At 38.7% G+C, this 27,856-nt stretch overlaps 1 protein-coding gene across 3 annotated transcripts; it reads left to right on the top strand.

Moving 5' to 3' along the window:
• Nucleotides 1–1,587: 1,587 nt before the first annotated feature.
• On the top strand, nt 1,588–27,573 carry TRIM5 (tripartite motif containing 5). 3 transcript variants are annotated; one of them, XM_032240538.1, is made up of 8 exons: nt 1,588–1,687; nt 11,150–11,630; nt 12,222–12,317; nt 12,965–13,195; nt 22,754–22,776; nt 24,710–24,810; nt 25,110–25,136; nt 26,914–27,573. In XM_032240538.1, exons 2-8 carry the CDS (start codon nt 11,211–11,213, stop codon nt 26,997–26,999), a joined length of 984 nt encoding a protein of 327 aa, XP_032096429.1. In that variant the 5' UTR covers nt 1,588–1,687; nt 11,150–11,210; the 3' UTR covers nt 27,000–27,573. The 3 variants fall into 3 exon arrangements, with proteins under 3 accessions (XP_032096429.1, XP_032096427.1, XP_032096428.1); XM_032240536.1 differs by lacking the exon at nt 26,914–27,573 and adding an exon at nt 25,402–26,107; XM_032240537.1 differs by lacking the exons at nt 1,588–1,687; nt 26,914–27,573 and adding exons at nt 1,705–1,835; nt 25,402–25,988.
• The last annotated feature ends 283 nt before the right edge of the window (nt 27,574–27,856 follow it).

Below are 27,856 nucleotides of genomic sequence, written 5' to 3'. Positions count from 1 at the left end.
GTCCGCCATTACACCTGGCTAATTTTTGTATTTTTAGTAGAGATGGGATTTCAACATGTTGGTGAGGCTGGTTTCAAACTCCTGACCTCAAGTGATTCACTTGCCTCAGCCTCCCAAAATTCTAGGATTACAGACATGATCCTCTGCACCTGGCCACATAATTATTACTAATGCCAGAAGAATATTTGAATTAAACTATGTGACACAGCAGTTATCGTTACAGCAAGAATAGAACAGAAATGTAACATCATCAAGATATTCAATTCAATTAAAATTATATTAATAACTATATGCCTTCTTATCTCTCTTTAAATATTACTCCTTATTTACACTATATTCTGATAAATCTGAGACAATAAAGAACAAAGTGTAAAAGTCCCATACCTGACTTCATGAAACTTAGAGCTGAGGGGTAGAGTGTGAAGGGGGGATGGGGTTACCGGCGATGGGATTAAGTGATGACAGGCTGCCCGCTGCAGTGCTCCCCATTGCCTTCTTCTTATGAATTTTCTTTTTCAAACTAAATTCTCCTGTCTACCAATGATCCTAATTCCAGTGTGGACTTCCTGAGATGTCCCAGTGAGGGAAGGCTTAGAAGAGATGCTATGGAGTGGTACATGGACCACAGTTCAGCCTTCTGGACCAGTTCTGCATAGTAACCAGAAGAGAAGAGAGAGGAAGCCCTGGCCCTGCTCAGGGATCCAATAGATTCTTCAAAAAAAGCAATAGGGGGTGGGGGGCAGGTGCGGTGGCTCACATCTGTAATCCCAGCACTTTGGGAGGTTGGCGGGCAGATTAGGAGGTCAAGAGTTTGAGACCAGCCTGACCAACATGGTGAAACCCCATCTCTACTAAAAATACAAAAATTAGCCAGGTGTGGTGGCGGGCGCTTGTAATCCCAGCTACTCAGGAGGCTGAGGCAGGAGAATGGCTTGAACCCAAGAGGCAGAGGTTGCAGTAAGCCGAGATTGTGCCATTGCACTCCAGCCTGGGTGACAGAGTGAGACTCCGTCTCAAAACAAACAAACAAAACGGGGAAGTTGGAGAGTTCTTTGAAAAGTTGATAGTTGAACTGCAGTCAGTGTAATAATGCAGTATTTCTTCATGGCTCTCCAGATAAATTTCTAGCATCCTGTCCTCTCTCTGGGTTTGGAAGCCTTAATAATATGACATCTGTCTTATCTGCAGCTCCTTTTCTGTTCATAGGTCCTATAAGGTTTTTACGTCCAGACCAGAAACCTACTGCAGTTCTCTAAAAATCATTAACCTTGCTCTTCCTTCTCTTTGGGGCATATCTATCACCCAGAAGCAGAACCCAGATATGAGATCAGGAATAAGAGGAGCACATTGGAAGAATTTCAGTAAAGGGCACCTTTTCTAATTTTTAATACTTGGTTGGGTTAATCTGAAACCATGTCGAAAAGAAGTGGCATGATAACAAGATCCTGAGACTCAAGAGAAAAGGGAGATAGAGTGGGAATGCCTCTATTTTCCATGGCTCCTCCTGTGAATGGCACAGCTACAAAGCAGGCTGACTCATTCAGAGGGTGGGACTCACCGGGCTCTACGTGGCTAAATGCCATTGGCCCAATATTTTATCTTTCACTTTCCAGCCCAGGATGTGAGCAAGAATTTCCTGCAGCTCCTCTTAGAAAGATTCCTTTGGGCAGATCAGGCCCCTGGATTGGTGAGTGAATCCTAACCATATCTTCCCTGGCCTGCCTTCAGTCTTCTCCCCAGAATCACCACTTCCTGTACTGGTGTCTGAAGGTGTATTGAGTGGTTTGTGGAAGGCAAAAGTAGGAAGTCTTTTGGACAAAACTGAATTTGCTTTGATGAGTTTAACTTACCTAAAAGCTGTTCTGGGGTGGGGAAAAGACACAGACTTTCTGCTGCCAGGGTTGACTAATGGGAACAGAGCTGCCTGGCAAGTGGGCAGCTCTGAAAGAAGGGAGAGCTGTAAAGTAAAAGGCTTTGTTTCCTGGAAGGCTGGTTACTCTTCCGGGCTGACTCTCTTATTAAGTAATCCTGTTTACTTCTTTTTTTTTTTTTTTTTAACTTATTTTATTGCATTTTAGGTTTTGGGGTACATGTGAAGAACATGCAAGATTGTTGCATAGGCACACACGTGGCAGTGTGATCTGCTGCCTTCCTCCCCATCACCCACATCTGGCACTTCTCCCCGTGCAATCTCTCCCCAACTCCCCACCCTCCGCTGTCCCTCCCCATTTCCCCCCAACTGACCCCAGTGTGTAGTGCTCCCCTCCCTGTGTCCATGTGTTCTCATTGTTCAACACCCGCCTGTGAGTGAGAACATGCGGTGTTTGATTTTATGCTCTTGTGTCAGTTTGCTGAGAATGATGGTTTCCAGGTTCATCCATGTCCCTGCAAAGGACACGAACTCATCGTTTTTTACGGCTGCATAATATTCCATGGTGTATATGTGCCACATTTTCCCTGTCCAGTCTATCATCGATGGGCATTTGGGTTTCTTCCAGGTCTTTGCTATTGTAAACAGTGCTGCAATGAACATTCATGTGCACGTGTCCTTATAGTAGAACGATTTATACTCCTTTGGATGTATACCCAGTAATGGGATTGCTGGGTCAAATGGAATTTCTATTTCTAGGTCCTTGAGGAATCGCCACACTGTCTTCCACAATGGTTGAACTAATTTACACCCCCACCAACAGTGTAAAAGTGTTCCTATTTCTCCACATCCTCTCCAACATCTGTTGTCTCCAGATTTTTTAATGATCGCCATTCTAACTGGCGTGAGATGGTATCTCAATGTAGTTTTGATTTGCATTTCTCTGATGACCCGTGATGATGAGCATTTTTTCATATGTTTGTTGGCCTCATGAATATCTTCTTTTGTAAAGTGTCTGTTCATATCCTTTGCCCACTTTTGAATGTGCTTGTTTGTTTCTTTCTTATAAATCTGTTTTAGTTCTTTGTAGATTCTGGATATTAGCCCTTTGTCAGATGGGTAAACTGCAAAAGCTTTTTCCCATTCTGTTGGTTGCCAAGTCACTCTAATGACTGTTTCTTTTGCCGTGCAGAAGCTGTGGAGTTTGATTAGATCCCATTTGCCTATTTTTGGCTTTTGTTGCCAATGCTTTTGGTGTTTTGGTCATGAAGTCCTTGCCTACACCTATGTCCTGAATGGTTTTGCCTAGATTTTCTTCTCGGGTTTTTATGGTGTTAGGCCTTATGTTTAAGTCTTTAATCCATCTGGAGTTAATTTTAGTGTAAGGTGTCAGGAAGGGGTCCAGTTTACTTCTTTTATGAATGTTTCAGGGGCTCTCTGAACCATCCAAAAAGCCAGGCATTAGAAAAGACAATTTTGAAGTTTGAAGTTTGATTTTGGCACATCTGTTAAATTAGAGGTTTAAAACACTTGATGTTATAAAATTGACATAAATTAATTTTTTTGCCAAATGACTCAAAAGGCAAAAGCCTTTCATTAACCTACACTATGACATGATAATCCTGTTTAAAGCCAAATTTTACCCTTGCATTGATTTATTAAAGTTAGCTCCAATTTGTTTAAATGAAATCCTATAGATCATTTCATCTAATCTTAACCAATTTGAGCATGAGGTGAAATCTTTACAAACCTTTTATAACCCTTTTACTAACAGGCAGATTAGTCTCTTCAGAACTCCCTGCTGTGCTTTTATTTCAGTCCTCAATTTATGAAAAGGGTATATAATACCATTTTGAGTTTAGTTAATGTTTACACATTTTTTTGAAAGATTATTTTTTACAATCTTTCTATAACTTGCTTAAATTTCTAACTCTATCTTATCAAATTTAACATCCCTCAACCCAGGGCAAAATTTACATTTCTATGCTTTCTTATAATCTTTCACTAAAATACATATTTTACTGTTTTTATATGCCTTGCATGTAAAACTGTTTAGTGATCTCAAATACATGTTGCACTGTTAACTTTTAGCAACTTTTATTTTTCGTTAAGAAACCTGGTTAGTAAGCGATTTTAATTAGGTACCAGGTGTGGTTCCTAGGACCCAGACAGAAGTGCAGATAAAGTCTGACTTTTCAGCATCTAGCTCCATGTGTCCTAGGACTTATCTATTTATAAAGCAAGCAGTATATAACCTTGGAACATTCAGCAAACCTAGTATCTAAGTTGTATGATTTAGACCACCTATTTGAATTTGCATTTTACCAATAATCCTTAAGACAGTTTTTATTTCTTAAAGTTACATGAACTAACCAATATTTGATGTATGTGCTTAATTTTCCTTAAGCCAATTAATTAAATCTCTTTTTATAGACATTGTACACAACACATATATAGGAACACAGACAGAAGATTCAGCACTTGTAAGATTTTTTTATTTGCCAGTTTTTTAATTGGATTACTGGCTTTAGGATGGAGCCCTTTGAGGAACAGGACCAGGTAGCATGCATATTTAGGGCCTAATAAGCAGGCACAGCTGAAGGCAAAGTCAGGTTTCTAAAATTAAGAGTGCTACTTTATACTGGATTTTGGGTCCCCGAAAGGAGGCAGATACTATGGGAGAAGACAGTGTTCTACTTTTACCGTGTGTTTCATTACAAGGCAACACAAAGCCAATTGGCTTATTTTGTAATTAGCCCACCCCACTATGGGAGTCTTATTTCTTAGTGAGGGGCAGGGATGTTTCCATTTTTTAGGCGGCCAAGAGTATGCTTCTCTGATTTATAACTACTGTTAGGCATCCCTTACAGTATGTTTCCTACCTAGTTGTTACACACCAAAGCTCTCTCATAATGTGAAGTAATTTGATACCCCCAAAACTTAAAATGGTAGATACCACAATGCATAACAGAACACAGCCTTTGATTTTGAGAGGGAACTATCTGCTTTTAAATTTGGGGGTTTCATGAGGAAAACAGAGATTTTTTTTTTTTTTTTTCCCAAAAGGGGGTCTGTGGTGCCACCTCTGTTTTTTCCCAAGGAGTCCCATGCTACCAGAAGTTATTTTAGGGCCTCTCATGCATGCATTAAGAGTGGTAAGGCCAAAAGAAAAAAAAAAAAAAAAAAGGAGAAAAATAATTCAGTCAACTGAGAAGAAAAAGAAACTTTTTCCAGAAAAACAAGATCCAAGAAGAGAGAAAGGCATTTTAAATATACCCATAACTTGAATATCCACTTATAATTAGGCTGAGAGCTCTTTAAGAAAATCCTTTTAAATCTCTTGTTACTTGACTTCAGCCATGCCAAGCAGTTAAGATTTTCAGCTTTTGAACTTTATAGAAAATAACCTCACAGGTGAAAGCAACAAAACTTATTTAGGTTGTGAATGAACCACAGATGTACAAGGTATTTTCAAAGGGGTGATGGACAGCTTTTGAAACTGTCATTACAAAATTGTGACTGAGGCAGTGGAAGAGATCCAATCCAAACAACTCCATTTTCTTTCCAGCCCCCAAGCTGTCCTTGCCCATCCCTTGAGCATAGGCTGAACCAACTTTGGGAGAAGCCTGGTTTACAGTTTATACTCTAAAACAAATATGATAACAGCCCCTTATGATATACCTCCTTCTTGCCTGGGGCCAGACTAAGAAACTAACCGTAAGATTAGAAACCATGGTTTAGGAGTCATGCAGCTGGAGGCTACAAGACTTTGATCCTCCCTAATCTGCTCTCAAGATCATTGCTTAAGATATTTTGTAAACCCTGCCTTTGATGGATCAGCTGGCACCATTCCAGAAGGGTGTAAGCTGAAGACTGAAAAACTGGCTTATCTGATTGTGCGGCCCTCACCCAGGAACTGACTTAGCACAAGAAGACAGCCATCATTGCAAACTGGTGGAGACTAAAACAAAGTATTGCCACGTGGTTACAAGTCATGGTCCTGAGGACATGAAAAAAGATGGGGGCCTGTAGCCAAGTTTGTTACTGACCATTTTGTTGGACTGGCTCGAACAACAGGCTTATGAGGTCTTGGGCCTGATCCTATTGTAAGATACCATTTCTTTGACAGAACCATACAGAAAAACATGCAAAGCACATCAGGTGGCCTGCAGCTTAGGACCAACCTTACAAATTCTTTTTCATTAATTATAACTTTACAGAGAATATAAACAACAATTCTTATTATCCCTTTTACTAGTTTGCACAGGGAGAGAGAAGACAAAGACCTGACTGGTAAGAAATTTTTACCCTTTTGCCAGCATATCAGGCTCTGGGTTCCTTCCCCTTAGCTCAACTCTAAGCCAAGCATTTTAAATTGGAAAACTAACTTTTCCAAGTTTGGAATAACATTATTTAAAAAGCCATTTTAAACTGTGAAAGAAGGAAATACACCATACAAAGGAGTTCCAATTAGGGTTGTCAAGAGATACTGTATTTCTTCCTCTTGTCAGTGGTGTTTCTCCTCTTGATTTCCCTTCCCTATTTCCTCCTTTCCCTTCTGGCCTACTATGAGACTTGTTGCTTATCTCCAAAATTCTTTTCTTTTTGTAGAGCTGCCTGTTTTAGCTGTAGTTAGGGTTTGGTTTAGGAGCAGCATAACATTCCTCCATGAGAGGTCAAATACCTGAGTTAAATTTTGGAAAGCTTCTAAATACCTATCAGGGTCATCAGAAAATTGGCCTATATCTTGCTTTACTTGCCTAATGTCCTGCAACGAGAAAGGAACTTGAAGAGGCCCCAGGTCAGACGGATTTTCAGATGGTTTCCCTGAAAATGATTTTTTTAATTTGGGGGAACTATTTTCCCTGGACCTGCTCAATATGATTTCCAAAAAAGCTACATTGATTTTACAATGCTTGAAAAGGTTTGGTAAAAACACCACACCCCTGTGAAAAGAAAATGAGTTGCTTTCTTTAAAGTTCTGAGGTTAAGGAAGTTCCAGTGTTTCAGAGTACACTCCAGAAGGGTGCAAGCGGAAGTTAACTTATTACCCATTTAGAAAAAGAAACAAGAATAAAAGCATCCTCTTAGTCTTCTTCCTTTCCATATGACCCAGAGTGGAGGAGAGGACAGGGAGCATCATTCGATTGCTTCGCCTCCCAGATTTCTGGATCCCAGCACTATGTTAAATGTGCCCTCCATGGTTATAGGTGTGGTGCTTCAAGCCATGGAACCAGATGAACTAAGTGATGGGGCTAACCATGCTTATCCACGCAGCCTTAGTTTATCCACCTTGTGTGATTTCCCTTTGACTTGCTAGAACCTGTGTAATTTGCCTGGCTCCCTAAAAAACAGATGTCTGGAGAGACTGTCGCCTTTGGGCAAGGATCCTTTAACAGAGGCAATGTGCTAGATTGCGTAATATTACAGCCCATATTAAAGCACTTACCCTTAAAAAAAATGTTCTGGTTAACTTTCAGACTTAAAATTCCCTTACTAATTGAGTACTGTCTTAATCTGAGACAGACTATGTGCCTTAAAAGAACATAGGAACGAATAGCCATTTTCCTACTGACAGGACAATATCGGGACTAAAATCTGGCTGCAGAAGATACTTTACTCCTAACTGTTAAGTGCAGAAACTTCCCGTTCCCAGAAGAGGCCTACTGCCTGATTTCTAACAGTGTAAAAGGAAGCTGCTGTGTTATGGTGGAAAAAGAGGAAAAAGGTGTGCCTCATGTAGATGATTTTTATTTCCACTAAGTGACGCTGTTGGCTTAGAAATACTATGTGCTTGCCAGCGATGTGGTGGTAAGTAACCTTACCATAGGAGAAAGGGGAAAACTCTGTTCCTAGAGGCATTTTCCTGATCTTACCTAGCAGGATTACTTTCCTAGGCTGTAAAAATCCCTGCACATTTCACACACAGAAAGAGTAAGAGGTTGCAAACAGAGAAGGAAGAAGAATTTTGCAACAGAATAGTTGAGGATTCTCTGCCAACACTCAGAGTGCACTGTTGGAGGCTGCGTGTGCTCCAGGGACCTTTGAATCATGCCAGGGTGTGCCCTGGCCAGAAATTCTCAGTTACCTCAGAACTTTTCCCAGCCTCGCTTGATGGCGAGGTCCCCCCATGAAAAGAAGCTAGTTCAAAATGGCCAACATTTCCAGTACCCATGGGTATTGGGGGGTTCTCCATGTTCCCCTCAGCAAGCCTCACATCTGAGTTTTTAGTATGGCAGCCAAAGTTAAGCATACGTACCAGGCTGACAGATGCGCATTGATTTATTTGGTTTCATTTTAATATAGAGGCCAAGAGTGCCTTAGACTAATAGAACAGATTTTAAGCTTACTCCCATACTTACCACTCCAATGAAGGCTGTACCTTGGATTCCTGGCCCATGCACCAAAATGATAAAGCTCTCATGACTGGAGGAACACTAGGGATCTTGGTCTTGACTGATAGGGTTAATGACATGGATACATGTGGAGTGGTTTTAAGGAATGAACAGTTTAATAGGCAAGAAAGAAGAAAGGAAGACGAAAACAGCTCCACCATACAGAGACAGAGGGAGGAGGATTTGAACAAAGCAAAAACCTCATGTGCAAAATGGCTGCTTACATGAGGAGGCTAAAGGAGGTGGTGTCTGATTTGCACAGGGCTTAGGGAGTGACCAGGTATGTTATTCACATGGCCCATGAAAAACTGGCCCTTCCACCCTAACCTTTCAATATGCAAATGTAGAGCGCCACGATGTTTTACACACATGGGGATACATGGGCGCAGCCATGTTGCCAGGCACATGTATGGGCAAGGGAGAAGACAACAGGAATCACCATGTTTGGATGGACCCAGTTTCTAATGTCCAGCATTTGTGTATTAAAGCTTGCTGGCCTGGCTCTAAGAGCTGGGGCTTTCCTGGTAGACAAGAAATGTTTCTGGAGCTGCCTTAAAACAAAAACTTCCCAAGGACCCCTTTTCCTCTCTATCTGCCTAAAATAACTTCTTAATATTTCCTATAACACTACTAGATGATATTGCTTAACAAATGAATCTCAGGACAATTTTATTTTTCCCACCTATGTATGAAAAGTGATGCCTTTCCATATAACATCAGTAATTTGCAGCTATATTATGCTTAGGGGAACAGTTTTGCCCCAGTTACAGAAGAAAATTCTGTCTATATGCATATTGCTTGGATTTTACAAAAACTGGTTATTGTCTTGTAATGTTTTTGTTGCTGGTCTTTAGCTGTCACCTCTAGGACATGTTGTGTTTGCATTCTCATAATCCCAGATGTCAGGAGAAGGCTCATGTGTAAGGTACAATCACCTGACATCTATGGCAGGTAGCTGACCTGAGAGATACCAGGCAGATAATAATTGTGTTTCCATCTCAACCTCCCTGACTGCTGTGCAGGCTTTGGGTCGCTGCTTAGGTAGTGGTGGGGTTAGTCCCACGTGTGGAACCTCTGGCTCCTCTGCACATACCTCTTTCTATGTCTGTTATGGCATCAGTTATTTTCACACTGGCTCCTTGTAATCTCACATTAAACATACATTTTACAGCCTCATGACAGATGGCTATCTCCATTCCCCCCTCCCATAGGCTTTTATGCATCTCAGCGCTGGTGCAATTTTTAATGGAATAAAAGGTAAATGGAGTCCTCACTCTCAGGTTTGGATTACAACTTGAGTCATAAACAAGGCTAGACATTATTGTACAATGCAAACCTCTGATGTTGCCATTTATCAGAGCCTGATACTGGCCAAAGCCACTGCAGCATAACACTATAAACCCTTGGCCCACTTTCAGTATCCGTATCATCGGATGGATTGTGCCTCCACCCCACCTTCATTCAGCCTTGTTCTTTATGGCCTTCGTAGATTATGGGAGAAGTGGACAGTTTTTATAGGTCTGAATTTATCTCCATACAGCCTTTATAACATTTCCCTTCCTTTTTCAGAGCAAGGGAGAGACTCATCAGCTGTCTCATAACGGAGATCTTTCTTTTACCATGAAACTTTGACAGCCAGCAACACATCAGTATCTATTAGGGCCTTCTCTTTCCTTGTTTTTAGCCTTACAGCTCCATTTACCTGGAATTCCTTACAGCGGTGGAACATAGACTGAGGCCACAGGGTCCTTACTGAAACCAGGTCTGTCAGTCAACAACTCTGAGCCACCATTCTGTGATACTTCCCTGACTGAACACCAGCAGCAGTTTCCAATCCGGTTTGCCATTTCACTTATGGGAGATAACAGCCCTAAACTAGCCAAGCGCATGTAGTTTAGCCAGGGGATGCAGGACAGGAGAACCATGTGGCACAGCTTTCCCAGGCGAGTTCTCAGTGAGAGTCCCTAGGGTAGTACAAGAGGCATTATCTCCATCATCTGAGCTTTTTAAGAAATGAGACTGGCTGGATGTGTGTGAAATGCTGTAGGTTAGATAAGCCTAGTGCCCCAAAGGACTCATTATCTTGTGAAAGCTCATGGGAACAGTTCTCAGAAACCTAAAAGAAACATATCTGGTTTTGTGGTGGAAAATGAGGCCGTTATTTTCGTTTGTCATTGATTAACCAATAGTGTAGCAAAAGGCCACGGAAAGAGGACCCTGAATACAGGGTCACCTCAGGTCACCATATTGAAGATAAATAATTTTTGTAAATCACTTCTTATGCCTATTTATACATTTGATGAAACGCCATCATTCACTCTGTGCTGATAATAAGGGCAATCATTGCAAATGCACAATGACTGGTGAGATTTGTTATACTGCACATAAGGTGGTCAGAGCAGGTATTTTTGATCATATGACATGTAAGAAGATAATTTAATAAAATCATACTAACATCAGGGAAACATTTTATGCTGAGAGAAGAGCAAATGTGAACGCCCTGAGGCATAGGTGGGTTGGTGAGTTTAATATTGAGGATGTGTTTTGGCATAGAAAAGAAAAGCCAGGAGAGATTATGGGTCACACAAAGACCTTGGTAGAAAAGACCTCAGTTTGTTTTCTATTCATTGAAAGTAAAGAAAAATGATAACCAATGCACAGAAAAGAGCAGAATTTGTCATATGACGTGAACTGAGAGTAAAGTATTTAAGGCAATTATTAAAAGCCCTTATTACCAGGTAACCAAACACCATTTCTTATTTCTCTCCTTTTTTTTGTCTTTATATATTTTCATTTTGCCCATTTTCTAATTGTACACAATCAATATCCTTTCTATTTAGTCTGTTTCTCACTTAGTCACATTTTAACCTTCCCAATCATGCAGGGATCTGTGAGCAAGAGGAACCTCAGCGGCCAGGACAGGCAAGAGCAGTGGAGCAGCGACTATGGCTTTTAGAATCCTGGTGAATATAAAGGAGGAGGTGACCTGCCCCATCTGCCTAGAACTCCTGACAGAACCTCTGAGCCTAGACTGTGGCCATAGCTTCTGCCAAGCATGCATCACTGCAAACCACAAAAAGTCTATGCCACACCAAGGAGAGAGAAGCTGCCCTTCGTGCCGGATCAGTTACCAGTCTGAGAGCCTGCGGCCTAATCGGCATTTGGCCAGCATAGTGGAGAGGCTCAGGGAGGTCGTGCTGAGCACAGAGGATGGGCAGAAGGTTGATCACTGTGCACGCCATGGAGAGAAACTTCTACTCTTCTGTGAACAGGATGGAAATGTCATTTGCTGGCTTTGCGAGCGGTCTCAAGAACACTGTGGTCACCACACATTCCTCGCGGAGGAGGTTGCACAGAAATACCGAGTAAGAGACTGGGATGGAGGGAGGAGAGGGCAGAAAATGGATCTGGTGGAAAATTTTCACTTTGCATTTGACTTTAATTGCCTTGTCATCATAGGCCTGAGGCCTGGGATTATTTTTTTTTCATCCTATGCTTAACTTCTGAGGCTTGAAGGACAGTTTTTCTGCATTCCACCCAATTACAAGAGAATAATCCAAGAGTATATATTCCTGGCCAGAAATAAATATTTTGTACCTTGGGTTAGATGGGTAGAGAGTTGGTGTCCAAGAAAAGCTCTTATTACCCCTTTCAGCAGGAGAGTAGCTAGAGTGGGATGAGATATAAGTTCTTCCCTTGCTGCAGGATCAGTTTTTTCTTCTAGGACAAAAAATCAGTTTACTCATGGTGACAAGATGGGGAGGTCTATTACCTGAGACATAGGGAGGACATTCACCAATGTAAGTTTTCTTCCAAGTCATGGATTCTCATTGCCTTTCTCACCATTTCTGTAAATTTGTTTCTTCTGAGATCAACCTGATTTCTTTCATGTTTATACTCTATCCAGGTGCTGGGAAAGCGCATAGCTTGACTATGGTGTGATTCCTTTCTCACAGGAAAAGCTCCAGGTAGCTCTGGAGATGATGAGGCAGAAGCAGCAGGATGCTGAAAAGTTGGAAGCTGATGTCAGAAAAGAGCAAGCTTCCTGGAAGGTAACATGACATGGTTCCTGAGGGAGTTAGCCAGAAAACTGGGCAGAACCATGGGAAGGAGCTTTCTTCCTCTTTATTCCCTGATGCTTGTTAAGTCCAGAAGTCATCTGATTCATCCTCTTTATCCTTTCCCTGATGGAGTGTGGTGGCTAGGGATTGAATTTGTCACAATGAACACAGGTATCTGTAGGGAGCTATTTACATGAAGGTTCTCTCTGGTGAAGATGGCCAGTGAATCCTGTATTCCATTTTTGTGTTACTTTTTGAGTCTGTGACTCTACTTGGGGAAGACATTTGGCAGTGGCTCATGGTTCTGTCCTCAGTGTTCAACTTTTGGCAGGGAGTTTGAGTTTGAGCTGAGAGGTAATACAGGCAGGCACGAGTGTCCTGGATGGCTGTGTGAAAGCTAAGCTACACCCAGGTAACCCATTTTGACTCAGGATGAACCTCAATATACCCATTCAAGATCATTGTTTTAAAATGTCATGAAGGAAAAAAAAATAGGAAAAATTAACTTTTCTAAGACCTACTCTCCTGCTTCTATGTCCCCTCCTTGTGAGAACTCCCCAAAAGAAACAGCTATTTTTCTGACTATCAGCCTCTGCCTGGTAAACTAAGTGCCCCTTTCTCCCTTCACATCTCTGAAGATTCAAATACAAAATGACAAAACCAACATCATGGCAGTGTTTAAGCAACTGAGAGACATCCTGGACTGTGAGGAGAACAATGAGCTGCAAAACCTGGAGAAGGAGGAGAAAAACATTCTGAAAAGATTTGTACAGTCTGAAAATGACATGGTGCTGCAGACCCAGTCCGTGAGAGTGCTCATCTCAGATCTGGAGCATCGCCTGCAGGGGTCAGTGATGGAGCTGTTACAGGTAAGAAGTGGAAAGAAGCCTGAGCATTGAGATTAAGGAAAAGTGAAGGCTATTTCCTTTTCTGTGTTACTGTGCTCTTTCTAATATTAACAACATTCCCTGCAGGACTGCTTTTTTGAATCAATTGCTGAAGTTACAGGAATAATTGAATGTGGAAGTAACAAGAGTTAATCCAATTTTTATTAATTTATCCAGAGCAGTACAAAAATTTGGCATAGTAGAGATGATCAATTAGCTCTAGTGATGTTTGATAGGTTCATATTCTCTGTATTCTAGTGTCATGCACTTATCAATGCAGCTTTTCATTGCTCAGCTTAGCCACAGGCAAACAAATGCACATCAAAATACAAGATGCTTCTTATTTTTTCCCTTCAAGGAATGAATTGAGAACTCTTTCCTCTTTTTTTATTTTCTGAAAAAAATCGAATTCACTAGCAAAACCATTGTAGTCTGCTGTTCATTTTGAAAAGGTATAATTTTTTTCTTACATGCATTGGATTTATTTAGATTTTTTACATTTTTTGAATATGTTCTTGGTAATGTATATCTCTATAGGAATTTGTCCATTTCATCTAAGTGGTCAAATTTGTAAGTCCAAAGTTGGCCCTAAGAATTATTTATAACCCCCCTATTTTTGTCATTTTTTTCTTTTGTTGTCTTTATTTAAATTGATAAATAAATGTTGTAAGTATTCATTATGTAAAGCATGCAGTTTATATATATATATATATATTGTGGAATGGCTAAATGGAGCTAATTATCACATGAATTACCTCACATGCTTATCATTTTCTTGTAAAATAGAACATTTAAAATCTACTCTCTTCCCAATTTTCAAGAATACAATAACTTGTTAACTATAATTGCCACATTGTGCAATAGATTTATTGAAGACAGTCTTGTTTTTATTCTGAAGTTGGTATCCTTTTACCAATATCTGCCTCAACTCTCCCTGCTCCCCAGCTCCTGGAAACTCCTCTTACACTCGCTAATTTTTCACATCTACGTACTAAGTGATATTATACAGTATTTGTTTTTCTGTTCCTGATTTGTTTTACTAAAAGTCCTCCAGATTTATCTATGTTTTGTGACAACAGAATTACTCTCTTTTTTAAGGCAGAATAGTATTGCATTGAGTATACATATGTGTGTATGTGTGTGTGTATACATATATATATATATATATATACACATATAGCACATATATACTGTGTGTGTGTGTGTGTATATATATATATATATTCACATTTAACTGTTGATGGATACAGGCTGATTCCATTTCTTGGCTATTGTAAATAATGCTACAATTAACATAGATGTGTAGATACCTCTTGGAAATGTTTATTTCATATCTTTTGGATATATATTCAGTCATAGAACTGCTGAATCATATGGTAGTTCTATTTTTAATTTTTTGAGGAGCCTGTATACTATTTTTCACAGGGGCTATAATAATTTTCATTCCTGCCAGCTGTGTGCAAGGGATCACTTTTTTTCACATCCTCTCCAACATGTGTTCTTTTGTCTTTTTTATAATAGTCATTCTAAACAATGTGAGGTCATATCTCATTGTGGTTTTAACATTTCTTTTATGATTAGGGATATTCTGCATTTTTTTATATACCTGTTGGCCATTTGTATGTCTTCTTTGAGAAATTTCTTTTCAGTCTTTTTGCATATTTTTTGCTTGGGATATTTGTTTTTCTGCTTTTGAGTTGTATAAATTCTTTATATATAATGAATATTAACTCTCATCAAATATATGGTTTGCAAATATTTTCCTCTGACCCAAAGGCTACCTTTTTATTTTGATGATTATTTCCTTTTAGTGCAGAAAATTTCAGTATGATGTAATCCCTTTTGTCTATTTTCAGTTTTGTTGCCTGGATTTTTGGGTTTATAGCTAAAACAATCATTGGCCTGAATGATGCTTGCAGCTTTCCCCTTGTGTCTTCTTCTAGTAGTTTTACTGTTTCAAGGCTTATATTTAAGTATTTAAGCCACTTTGAGATAATTTTTGTATCATTTCAAAGTGTGAGATAGAATATAATTTTAGTCTCCTGCATATGGCTATCCAGTTGTTACAACACAATGTATTAAAGAGACTGTCCTTTCCTCAATGAGTGTTGATACCACTGTCAAAAACTAATTGACCCTAAAGGCGTGATTTTTTTTCTAGCTTACTGTACTGTTCCATCGGTCTATGTGTCTGTTTCTAATGCTAGCACTATACTGTTTTGATAACTGTAGCTTTGTAATATAATTTGAAGTCAGGTAGTATGTTGCTTCCAGCATTGTTCTTTTTGTTCAGGATTTTGCTGGTGATTTAAGGACTTTTCTGGCACCACACAAACTTGAGGGTTGTTTCATCTATTTTTGTAAGAAATGTCAGAATTTTAATAAGAATTGCATGGAATCTGTAGATTACTTTGGGTAGCATGTACATTTAAGGATATTACAACTAGACTACAACCATATTACAATTCATCATTACAGCAGCCTTAGAGCAGGCTTATAAGAAGTTCTAAAGGGAGTGCTGGACATGGAATAGAAAGAACAACAACTGATACCACAGAAACACACTAAAGCACATACCATACAGACAACATAAAACAACTACACACTCAAGTCTACCTAGTAGCCAACTAACAGCATAATGTCACATATCAATACTAACCCAGAATGTAAATGAGCTCAATGTCCTACTTAAAAGACATAAAGTGGCAAGAGGAATAAAAAGACAAGACTCAACTGTCTGCTTTCTTCAAGAGACCCATCTCACATGTAATGATACCCACAGGCTCAAAGTAAGGAGTTGGAAAAATACTTAATGGAAATATAAAACAAAAAAAAAGCAGGAGTAGCTATTTTTATATTGATAAAACATACTTTAAGCCAATGACAAGAACAAAAAAGAGAAAACATGATAAAGGGTATAATTCAACAAGAAGACTTAACCATCTTAAATATATATGAACCATAGGTGAGAGCACGCAGATTCACACAACAAGCTCTTCCTGACCTAAGAAACAACTTAGATGACCTCATAATAATACTGAGAGACATAACATTTAACTGAAAGCATTAGACAGATCATAAAGACAGAAAACTAACAAGGAAACTCTGGACTTAAACATGATGACTGACCAATTGGATCTAATTGACATCTGTAGACTACTTCACCAAACAACCACAGGAAATACACTTTTCCTGGACCAGAACATATTCTACGATCAACCACATATTTGGTCATAAAGGAAGTCTCAATATATTAAAAAAAAAAAAACAAACTGAAATCATAACCAAGTATACTCAAGAACCACAGTGCAATAAAAAATAGAAATCAATATCAAGAAGACCTCTCAAAACTACACAAATACATAGAAGTTAAACAACTTGCTCCTTAATAACTCTTGAGTGAACATTAAAACTAAGGCAGGAATCAAATATAATATTTGAAAACAATAAAAATAAGAACAAAACTTATAAAAATCTCTACCAAAGAGCTAAAACAATGAAGAGGAAGCATGAAGCACCTTCATTAAAAAGTTAGGAAGATTTAAAATTAATAATCTAACTTTCCACCCAGAAGAATGAGAAAGAAAAGAAAAAACTATTCCTCTAAGCTAGCAGCAGAAAATAAATAACTAAAATTGGAGAAGAACTGAATGAAATTGAGACACAAAAACCCATAAAAAGATTAATGAGGTTAACAATTGGTTCTTCAAAAGAATAAACAAGATCTATAGACTTCTAGCTAGATTAATAAAGAAAGAAAAAACAATATTCATGTAAGTGCAATCAGAAATGACAAAGATGACATTACATCTTAGCCCGCAAAAAAGATACTCATAGACTATAACTGACAATCCAATGAAAACAAGTTAGAAAATTTAAGGAAAATGGATAAATCCCCAGAAACACAAAATTTTCCAAGACTGAATCAGGAGGAAATTGAACCCCGAACAAACCAATATCAATTTCCAAAGTTGAATCAATAATAACAAACCTATGAACCAAAAAAGCCATGGACCAAATGGATTCACAACTGAATTCTATCACATATTTAAAAATATATATTACCAATATTACTGAAAGTATTTCAAAAAATAGAAGAGTAGGGTCTCCTTTCTTACTAATTCTATGGAGCCAGCATCAATCCAATATCAAAACCCGGCAAAGGCACAGTGAAAGAGAAAAATCTCAAGCCAATATTCTGATGAACGTAAATGAAATAGTCCTTCACAAAATACTAGCAAACTCAATCAAACAGTGCAACAAAAGTTAATACACCATAATTAAATATACTTTCTCCTGGCATGCAAGGCTGGTCTGACATACACAAATCAGTAAGTGTGATCCACAACATAAATAGAATTAAAAGCAAAAACCATATTATTATTTCAGTAGTTGCAGAAATGCTTTCAATAAAATCCAACAGCCCTTCATGATAAAATTCCTAAACAGACCAGGCATCAAAGGAACGTAACTAAAAATAATAAGAGCCATCTATGACAAACTCATAGCTAAAATCATACTGAATGGGAAAAACCTGGAAACATTCCCCTTGAGAAATGGATCAAGACAAGGATATGCACTCTACCACTTCTATTCAACGTAACACTGTAAGTCCTAGTCCAAGAAATTATGTAAGCAAAAGAAATAGCCGGGCGCGGTGGCTCAAGCCTGTAATCCCAGCACTTTGGGAGGCCGAGGCGGGTGGATCACGAGGTCAAGAGATCGAGACCATCCTGGTCAACATGATGAAACCCCGTCTCTACTAAAAATACAAAAAATTAGCTGGGCATGGTGGTGCGTGCCTGTAATCCCAGCTACTCAGGAGGCTGAGGCAGGAGAATTGCCTGAACCCAGGAGGCGGAGGTTGCGGTGAGCCAAGATCGCGCCATTGCACTCCATCCTGGGTAACAAAAGCGAAACTCCGTCCTCAAAAAAAAAAAAAAAAAAAGAAATAAAAGACATCCAAATAGAAAAAAAGAAAGAAGTCAAACAATATCTCTTTGCTGACAATATGGTTCTATACAAATATATATATATATATTTCAATCCATGAACACAATTTTTTTACATTTTATCAGTGTCTTTTTAAATTTTCTTCATCAATATTTTATAGTGTTCAATGTACAGATCTTTCAACTCCTTGGTTAAATTTATTCCTATTTTATTTTATACCTATTATATATGGGGTAGTTTTCTTGATTTCTTATGAAAAAAATTGTTAGTGTATACAAATTCTTTATTTTACATCCTGCAACTCTGTGAAGTTATTAGTTCTAAGAGGTTTTTTTGTAGTCTTAAAGATTTCTATTGTGAAATCACATTAAGTGCAAACCGTGGCAATTTAACTTCTTTTCTAATTTGGATGTGTTTTATTTCTGTCACATGTGTGTTTGCTCTGGCAAGAACTTCCAGTACTTGGTCAAATAGAAGTAGCAAGTATGGGCATTCTTATGTTTTTCCAGAGCTTGGGAGAAACGCTCTTACCTTCTTTTGAGTGCATCTTGATGTTATGTTTTATGTAATGTTATGTTATGAGGCTATGTTAGTATGATGTTAGCTGTGGGTTTGTCACATACAGCCTTCATCATATTGTGTTAAATCTCTTGTATAGCCATTTTTCTAAGAGTTTTTTTAATCATAAAAATATATTTAACATTGTCAAATACTTTTTCTGCATGAATTGAGATGATCATATGGTTTTTGTCCATTATCCTGTTAAAGTATTTTAACATTTATATACGTTTGCATATGTTGAACCATCCTGTGCTCCTGAAACAAATCTCACTTTATCATAGTGAATGATTCTTTTAATGTGATGTTCAACCTCAGTTACTAGTATTTTGTTGTTTACTTTCCATCCATGTTCTTCAGGTATATTGACTGACATTTATTTTTTCTTTAGTGTTCTTGTGCAGATTTGTCATCCTGTATTCATAAAATTAGTACAAATATTCCCTCTTTGTCAATTTCTTAGAAGAGTTTGAGAAGGATTTTGGTTTATTTTTCTTTAAATGTTTGGTAGAATTCAGCCATGAAGCCATCATGTCCTGGGCTTTTATCTAATGAATTACTTTTTATTACTGATCCACTCTTCTTACTCATTGTTGGTCAGCTCGTATTTTCTGTTTCTTTGGGATATAGCCTTGGTAGGTTTAACATGTCTAGGAATCTATCTCTTTCTTCTATGTCATCTAATATATTGATATAAAATTTTATATAAATTGATATATAAAATTTTGTACCGATATATTAGGTACATACATAGTTTAGACTACCAATAGTAGTCTCCTATGATCTTTTGTGTATCAGTTGTAATGTCTTCCCTTTCATTTCTGGTTTTATTTATTTGAATCTTCTCCTTTTTATTTTTAGTCTAGCTAAAGGTTTGTTGATTTTATTTATCTTTTCAAAAAACAAATCTTAGTTTTATTGATCTCTTCATTGGTTTTTCTAGTCAATTTCATTTGTCTGCTTGATTTTTATTATTTCCCTCCTTTGGGTAACATCGGCCTTAGTTTCTTCTTCATCTAGGTCCCTGAAGTGTAGTGTTAGGTTGCTTATTGGGGATTTTTTTTTTCTTTTTTCATGTAAAACCACTTTTGCAAAAATTATATAAATGAGGAAATTATGACAGTGAAGGAGATGTGATCTAACAAACCCATATTCCCTTTATAGCCTCCAAACTGCTCTTAGGCAGTTAACTTGAGGAGAAATTTAATTTATAGTTTAAATGATATTAGCCCTTTCCCCAAACTAAACCGCCTTTGTAAGGCTAGTGAAAGACCACCAAGTTAGGAGAATAAAAGGAGATAATTCAGACCAGTCATTATTTCAGAGGTCACAAGATTTGCAGCCTCCTCAGTTACTCCTATAGATAACATCACTATTATAGAACCTACAATTAGCTTTTTGAGATGTAATTTCAGGTTTTTGCATTTCTGATGATGAATGGCTCTACCTGGACCCACCAACTGGCCTCATGTCCTCACCCCAAAGTAGAGTCAGGGAACACAAAGAGGATTTTCCACACCCCTATGATTATTCCCTTGGCCAATCAGCACTGCCCATTCTCTGGTCCTCAGCCTGTCAAACTATCCTTGAAACAACTTAGCCTCCAAATTTTAAGGAGGCTGATTTGAGTAATAACAAAACTCCAGTCTCCCATTCAACTGGCTGTGTGTGAATTAAACTCTATTTCTATTGCAGTTTTCTTATCTTGACACATTGGTTCTATCTGACAAATGAACTCTTGGGTTTTTATACATGTGGGCATTTATTGCCATAAAATTCCTTCTTAGGCTTGCTTAGGCCACAGCCCATAAGTTTTGGTATGTTGTGTTTCCATTTTCATTTGACTCATAATATTTAAATGCTCTTAAGGTGGGCATCTAATCCAACACAGACAGGTGCCATGCGAGCCTAAAAGTGTTTTATGTTAAAACTTACAAGAGAAGTTCTCCTTTCTGCTGGGGCCTGTATCAGGAGATTTACATTTCCTTCATGTACAGAGAATAAACTCAATGTAGAGGAATAAGTAGAATTTGGAGAAGGACATTGATCACATTTTTGTTTTTTGTTTTCAGATGGAGTCTTACTCTGTTGCCCAGGCTGAAGTGCAGTGGCATGATCTTGGCTCACTGAAACCTCCACCTCCTGAGTTCAAACAATTCTTGTGCCTCAGCCTTCCGCGTAGCTGGGATTATAGGCATGCATATTTTTGGAAGAGACAGGGTTTCACCAGATTGGCCAGGCTGGTCTTGAACTCCTGACCTCAAGTGATCTGCTCGCCTTAGCCTCCCAAAGTGCTGGGATCACAGGCGTGAGTCACTGCTCCTGGCCCATAGACCAGATCTTGATGACAAGGTTTGAGCTTCACACTTCAGTATGACTGAAGTTGTAATTAACCTTTCCAAAATCCTTTTCACCACTTAATCCAGTTTTATTTGGTTTATGTTATGTACAACATAAAAGTCCTCATACAAAAAACAAAACTATTTGATTGTATGTGTAGATCCAGCTATTGGCCTTGTTCTTGAAAAAAAATCTATGTGGAAAAATTACATCTGGCATAAAGGAGACCAAAGACATTGCATCGGTACATATCTGCTCAAACGAATAAATCAATATTTGTGGTAATGAAGAAGAATAGATTACCTCAACCCATTAAGAATGTAGACTGAACCGTCCTGGTAGAGACTAGGGTTCAGAGTAAATGTAGTTTTTAGGGCAATAACTGAGTAGATATTAGTAATATTATGAACAATGTGGTATAAGAGAGAAGACAGTATGGTTGGTGTTACATAATAAAAATTCTTAGTTGTTGTTCCTTGTTGCTCCTTCACTACTGAATGTACTAAACTGTATTTAAGTGACAAATCTGAATAACAGTAGAGAATTGGAAATCAACTGCACACATGTGTGTGTCAAACTTAAGGAAGTGAATGAAGTCAGTTACAGTTCATGACTAAAATGAAAAGAGAGCAACCTTAAGAAAAACTTAGGCCAGGCGTGGTGGCTCATGCCTGTAATCCCAGCACTTTGGGAGGCTGAGACAGGTGGATCGCTTGAGGTCAGGAGTTCAAGACCAGCCTGATCAACGTGGTGAAACCCTGCTTCTACTACAAATATAAAAATTAGCTGGGCATTGTGGTGGGCACCTGTAATCCCAGCTACTTGGGAGGCTGAGGCAGGAGAATGGCTTGAACCCGGGAGGCAGAGGTTGCAGTCAGCTGAGATTGTGCCACTGCACTCCAGCCTGAGCAGCAGAGTGAGACTCCATCAAAAAAAAAGAAAAAAAGAAAGAAAAGAAAAGACATACCTATACTTGTTTCATACACTTGTTTGCTTATACCCTCAGCAAAAGCCACATTAACTTCTTGAGCACCATTATTCATTCATCTTTGATTTTTCAAAAAGTGGCCTGGAGAACAAGTTTATTTATATGTTTTGTTGTTTATTTTTGTGTTTTTGTTTTGTTTTGTTTTAGAGATGGGGTCTTACTCTGTCACCCAGGGCGACGTGCAGTAGCATGATCCTAGCTCAATGCAGCTTTGATCAAACTTCTGGGCTCAAGCAATTCTCCCACCTCAGCTTCCCAAGTAGCTGGGACTAGGGGCTCATGCCACCATGCCTGGCTAATTTGTTTTATTTTTTGTAGAGGTGGGGTCATGCTATGTTGCCTAGGCTGTATATCTGTTTAATAAATCAGAGAAGCACTAATTATTTAAATCATTTCTTGGAGAGCCATATACATTTGGAGACAAACAAATTGTCAGTCTCTTCTTTTCCTTCTAAACATGTCCCATCTGCAGACACTGGAAGCCTCTTTCACAAGGAGGAAAGCTGTTTCTACTTTTAAGAAAACTTGAAAACCTCATATGAGTCTTCTGGGATGACTGCCTTAAGTCTTTGCTTTTCTTGTCTTTCACACTGACACCATCTCCATTCTCAGTACATTAGGGACTGGGAGAAATGTAGTGAAGCTTTGTAAATGAGGAGAGACTATTCTTTCTTAATTTATGTTTTTTCTCTTCTTCCTAGGGTGTGAATGATGTCATAAAAAGGTATGTGCGGGAGGACATAGATAGTCGTTTTCTAAAATGAGGAGAGATTTATAGCCATTCTAATGGGTTCAATGAGAATAAAACATCTCCCAAGGCAGAAAAATTAAGTTTTTTTAATCATAAATTTCTGAAATTTCTGGTCATAAATCAGTATTTGAATGTTTGATAACTATTGTTCGTTTGTTTTTGTTGTTAGTTTTTATTTATTTATTTTTTTTTTTTGAGACAGAGTCTTGCTCTGTCACCAGGATGGAGCATAGTGGCGCGATCTCAGCTCACTGCAACCTCCACCTCCTGGAATCAAGCGATTCACCTGCCTCAGCCTCCTGAGTAGCTGGGACTACAGGCGTATGCCATCACACCTGGCTAATTTTTTGTATTTTATTGGCCAGGCTGATATCTCCTGATCTTGTGATCCACCCTCCTCGGCCCCCCAAATTGCTGGGATTACAAGTGTGAGCCACCTTGCACAGCCAAATGTTCTGTAACTATTAAGAATAGATCAGATTTGGCCAGGCGTGGTGGCTGACACCTATAATCCCAGCACTTTGGGAGGCTGAAGCAGGCAGATCACCTGAAGTCAGGAGTTCAAGACCAGCCTGGCCAACCTGGCAAAATCCCGTCTCTACAAAAAAATATAAAAATTAGGAGGGCATGGTGGCACATGCCTGTAATCCCAGATACTAGGGAGGCTGAGGCATGAGACTTGCTTGAATCCAGGAGGCAGAGGTTGCAGTGAGCTAAGACTGCGCCACAGCATTCCAGTCTGGGTGACAAAGTGAGACTCTGTCTTGGAAAAATCAAATAAAATTAAATAAAAAAATTTAAAAAATAGACGAGATTCTATGGTAGAAAATTTGGGTGGTGGAGACTCAGTGCGTGGTTCAGCAGTGGTATTACGGATGAGGTGTTGCAGTATCAGACCCCTGCATCATCACCATTTTATTACCTACATCCAGCTCTTTTTCTGTATTTCATAGGTACTTGATTTATTTTGAAAGAGCCATGTCTTCTTTTTCTGCTGTATACCCATAATTGTCCATTGGGACAATTCCCTCACATTTATATTTTCCTCCTGGAAAAGAATCAGTTCCTTCTTTACTTCTATTTAGATTTCCAAAATCAGATGTTTATTTCTGGAATAATATTTCAAAATAACATTCTGGATAATATGTGGTCACAGTACAAAGAATTGATCCACCTCAGTTGCATTATTTAGAAGAGTATAAAAAGGTGTTATTCTTCTGTCTAAAATCATACACCTACCTGGTAGTATCAAGTTCTTTCTAACCACATAAAATTCAGACCAGTATTAGTTTGGTTCACACATAATATCTCATTTGCCAAGTGTTTGTGATTTTTCCCGGAAATCTGAAACCTCAGATATTATCTGAGTACCTCCCTACTGGAAATAGCTTTGAAGGTCTTAGGCCTCTCCAAACAGGATTCCTCTCTTGATATGTCTCAAACCCCCAGGATGCAGGTTCTGTAACCTCACTTTCCAGCCATCTCCCTGGGAGCTCATGTACATAGTGTTGACGTTTCCACTCATTGAATGTTAGAGTTTCTTTTGTAAGGCACCCAAGTTTTGTTTTGTTTTAAAATCTCCGCCCCTCCCCCACATACTTTTTAATGTCCCATGAGTTTAAGAAGGTAGACATGGAAAGGTTAATTATTTCATTTTGGAAGAAAGAAAGTGTACTTCTGAGAGGTTAAGATCTTCCCACGTTCCCACAGAAAGTAAGTGGGCAGGCAAATGAGAACATTTTGTTTGGCTCCAGGGTCAAGAGTTTGCACTCTCTCTTCTCAGGATCCCCAAAAAGAGAGTTCAAGTGCATCGATGGGCTGAAATGATAGAAAGTCAGGGGTGTTCCAGGGACACAAGGCCAGAGATTTGGAAGGGAAGCCATTTTTTTTGTTGTTTAATTTTTAGGATTGAGAAAGTGACTTTGCAGAAGCCAGAAATCTTTCTTAATGAAAAACGGAGAGTATTTGGAGCTCCTAATCTGAAAGGAATGCTACAAGTGTTTAAAGGTGAGGAGAGCTGGATCAACTGCGGGGTTGTGGAATTCAAGTCATGTCAGGGTGCTAAATGGAGAAGAGGGTGTTGTTTCCAAACATGGATAGAGGGGATAGGGGAAGATGGATATTATCTGCTGCTGATGGGATTATATTTAATGGGAAATGGCTAGGTGGCTATTTCACCCTGTCATTCACCAGTTTACTGCCCTAACATAGGGCATGCCTACTATTTCCCTAATCTGGAGAGAAAATGAATTTCAGTGCTGACTCCTTTTACTTGTATTCAATATTATGCATTTTTATCATTTCAGAGCTGACAGAAGTCCAACGCTACTGGGGTAAGGAGAAATCACATTATTATAAGCCACCCAGTGCCTAATCATTATTATTGTTTTTATCTTTTAAGAATTTTATGTTCTCTGTTAGGTCTCATGTTTTAAGATTTATATTTCTTCTTCTGACACACACATAACCTACCCCTCCTTATAAGTGCTGAAGAGGTTTCCTTCCAGTTTTCTTTCAAGTCTTAATATTAAGATTTCTCTCATATAATGTAACACAGTTACATTATATCTCTTACCTGATCTGTTAATTTTTCTACAGCTCATGTGACACTGGTTTCAAGTCACCCTTCATGTACTGTCATTTCTGAAGATGGGAGACAAGTGAGATGTCAGGAACAGATACATCACCCATTTCTGAAAGTCAAGCACTTTAATGGTGTCCTGGGCTCCCCAAGCATCACATCAGGGAAACATTACTGGGAGGTAGACGTGTCCAATAAAAGGGCTTGGATCCTGGGAGTATGTGTTAGCTTGAAACGCACTACACATCGGAATTTTCCAGGAACTGAAAATTATCAACCTAAAAATGGCTACTGGGTTATAGGGTTACAGAATGAAGATAACTATAGTGCTTTCCAGGATTCAGTTAAATATAGTGATTTCCAGGACGGTTCCCACTCTACTCCTTCTGCTCCTTTGATCGTGCCCCTCTTTATGACTGTTTGTCCTAATCGTGTTGGAGTTTTCCTAGACTATGAGGCTTGCACTGTCTCATTCTTCAATGTCACAAACAATGGCTTTCTCATCTATAAGTTTTCTAACTGTGGTTTTTCTTGTCCTGTATTTCCATATTTCAATCCTATGACATGTGAATTACCCATGACTCTGTGCTCACCAGGGTCTTGAACCGTCTTACACACTGAGCCGCTTCTGTACAGCACCTTTTACCCAGGTGCATCTCATACACCTGAACTCATTTGCACCATATTAACCATCTTTTTCTTGTTGTCTCCCTTCTCCCTTTTTTAAGATTTTATTCAGTAAAATGTAGTAATTGCTTTGTGTCATATTCTCCCCAATATTTTATTGACATTTGATAGCAATTTTTTCCATCATTTTCCATACTCCCAAGGAAAAGTGACCTATACTTCATAAAATGAGACCACTATTTAGGTATTACTTCTGCCAAATATTTACCACGCAATTGCCTCTGACACTGGCTAAGAAGACAAAGAAAAGATTTTCAACAGCCTTTCTATATCATCTTGTAGCAGCTCACCAAAGAATGAGTCCTTAGCCCTGTGTCAGTTTACACTATTATTCATCAAAGAGTTAAAGAAAAAATATCGGGCCGGGCGCGGTGGCTCAAGCCTGTAATCCCAGCACTTTGGGAGGCCGAGGCGGGTGGATCACGAGGTCAAGAGATCGAGACCATCCTGGTCAACGTGGTGAAACCCCGTCTCTACTAAAAATACAAAAAATTAGCTGGGCATGGTGGTGCGTGCCTGTAATCCCAGCTACTCAGGAGGCTGAGGCAGGAGAATTGCCTGAACCCAGGAGGCGGAGGTTGCGGTGAGCCGAGATCGCGCCATTGCACTCCAGCCTGGGTAACAAGAGTGAAACTCCGTCTCGAAAAAAAAAAAAAAAAAAAGGAAAAAATATCATAAAACGTATGCTCTAAGTGTAGAGGTTTCATAACTACAGTATCTGAGTTTGACTCCTGTCTCTCCATCAGCAGTTTAACTGTGAATAACATACTTAAATAGCTATGCTTCTTTTCTTTTCTTTCTTTCTTTTTGTTTTCTCATGGAGTTTCACTCTTGTTGCCCAGGCTGGAGTGCAAAGGTGCAATCTCAGCCCACTGCAACCTCCGCCTCCCAGGTTCAAGCATTTCTCCTGCCTCAGCCTCCCAAGTAGCTTGAATTACAGGCACCTGCCACCACACCTGGCTAATTTTGTATTTTTAGTAGAGATGGGGCTTCACCCTGTTGGTCAGGTGGTCTCAAACACCTGACTTCAGGTGATCCACTCGCCTCAGCCTCCCAAAGTGCAGGGATTAGAGGCTTCAGCCAACATGCCCAGTCTGTGCTTATTTTCTTAAAATAACTTTTGTATTAAAAACATCTTAAATAAGTTCTAATGTTCTATTGCATAGTAGTGTAAGTAGAGTTAACGAGAACATATTGCATATATTTTGAAGTAGCTAGAAGAGAAAATTTTGAAAATTCTCATCACAAAGAAATGACATATTTGAGGTGATGGAATGCTAATTACTCTGGTTTGATTATTATGCAACGTATACATGTATCAAAACTTCACACTGTACCATTTAAATATGTACATTTATTATTTGTCAATTAAAAGCAAAATAAAACAAGCAAACTTCATCTAATACTTTGGATCATTGTGAAAAAATAAATTCCTAAAGTATAAAGCATCTATCTAAGTATTTCAACCTAATAAATATTTGTTCTACAAATTACTGAAAAAATAAGTTCTGTTAATGTCACATGGAACAGGTTGTGCCTTCCAGGAAACTAGGATTGGATTTACTGAATCTCATTTTTTAGATCTCATATACCCCTGTCAAAATTCTGCTTCAATTCTGCCTTCAATATATAATACACACACATATTTATGATTTTATTATAATTCCAGTGTTGCTACATATTAGTTTTTATCAAACAAACTGAATTATGTGGGGTTCAGTTTATTATTTGTAAAAAATAATTATAATAATGAAAATTAGCTGATGTGGTTTTCAAAAAATTAAA

The sequence above is a fragment of the Sapajus apella genome, unplaced genomic scaffold (assembly GCF_009761245.1).
Source record: "Sapajus apella isolate SASKATOON/1434 unplaced genomic scaffold, GSC_monkey_1.0 scaffold47, whole genome shotgun sequence".
NCBI classification, from domain to species: Eukaryota; Metazoa; Chordata; class Mammalia; order Primates; family Cebidae; genus Sapajus; species Sapajus apella.
Note: the sequence above shows the minus strand (reverse complement) of the source record. Positions and strands in the feature narration are given on the sequence as shown.

Bases quoted from the DNA above. Each gene is read 5' to 3' on its own strand.
- TRIM5 (XM_032240536.1), top strand. From the start codon at position 11,211: ATGGCTTTTAGAATCCTGGTGAATATAAAGGAGGAGGTGACCTGCCCC. The intron at 24,811-25,109 runs GTGAGGAGAGCT...TTATCATTTCAG, and splicing joins AATGCTACAAGTGTTTAAAG to AGCTGACAGAAGTCCAACGC. The intron at 25,137-25,401 runs GTAAGGAGAAAT...ATTTTTCTACAG, and splicing joins AGAAGTCCAACGCTACTGGG to CTCATGTGACACTGGTTTCA.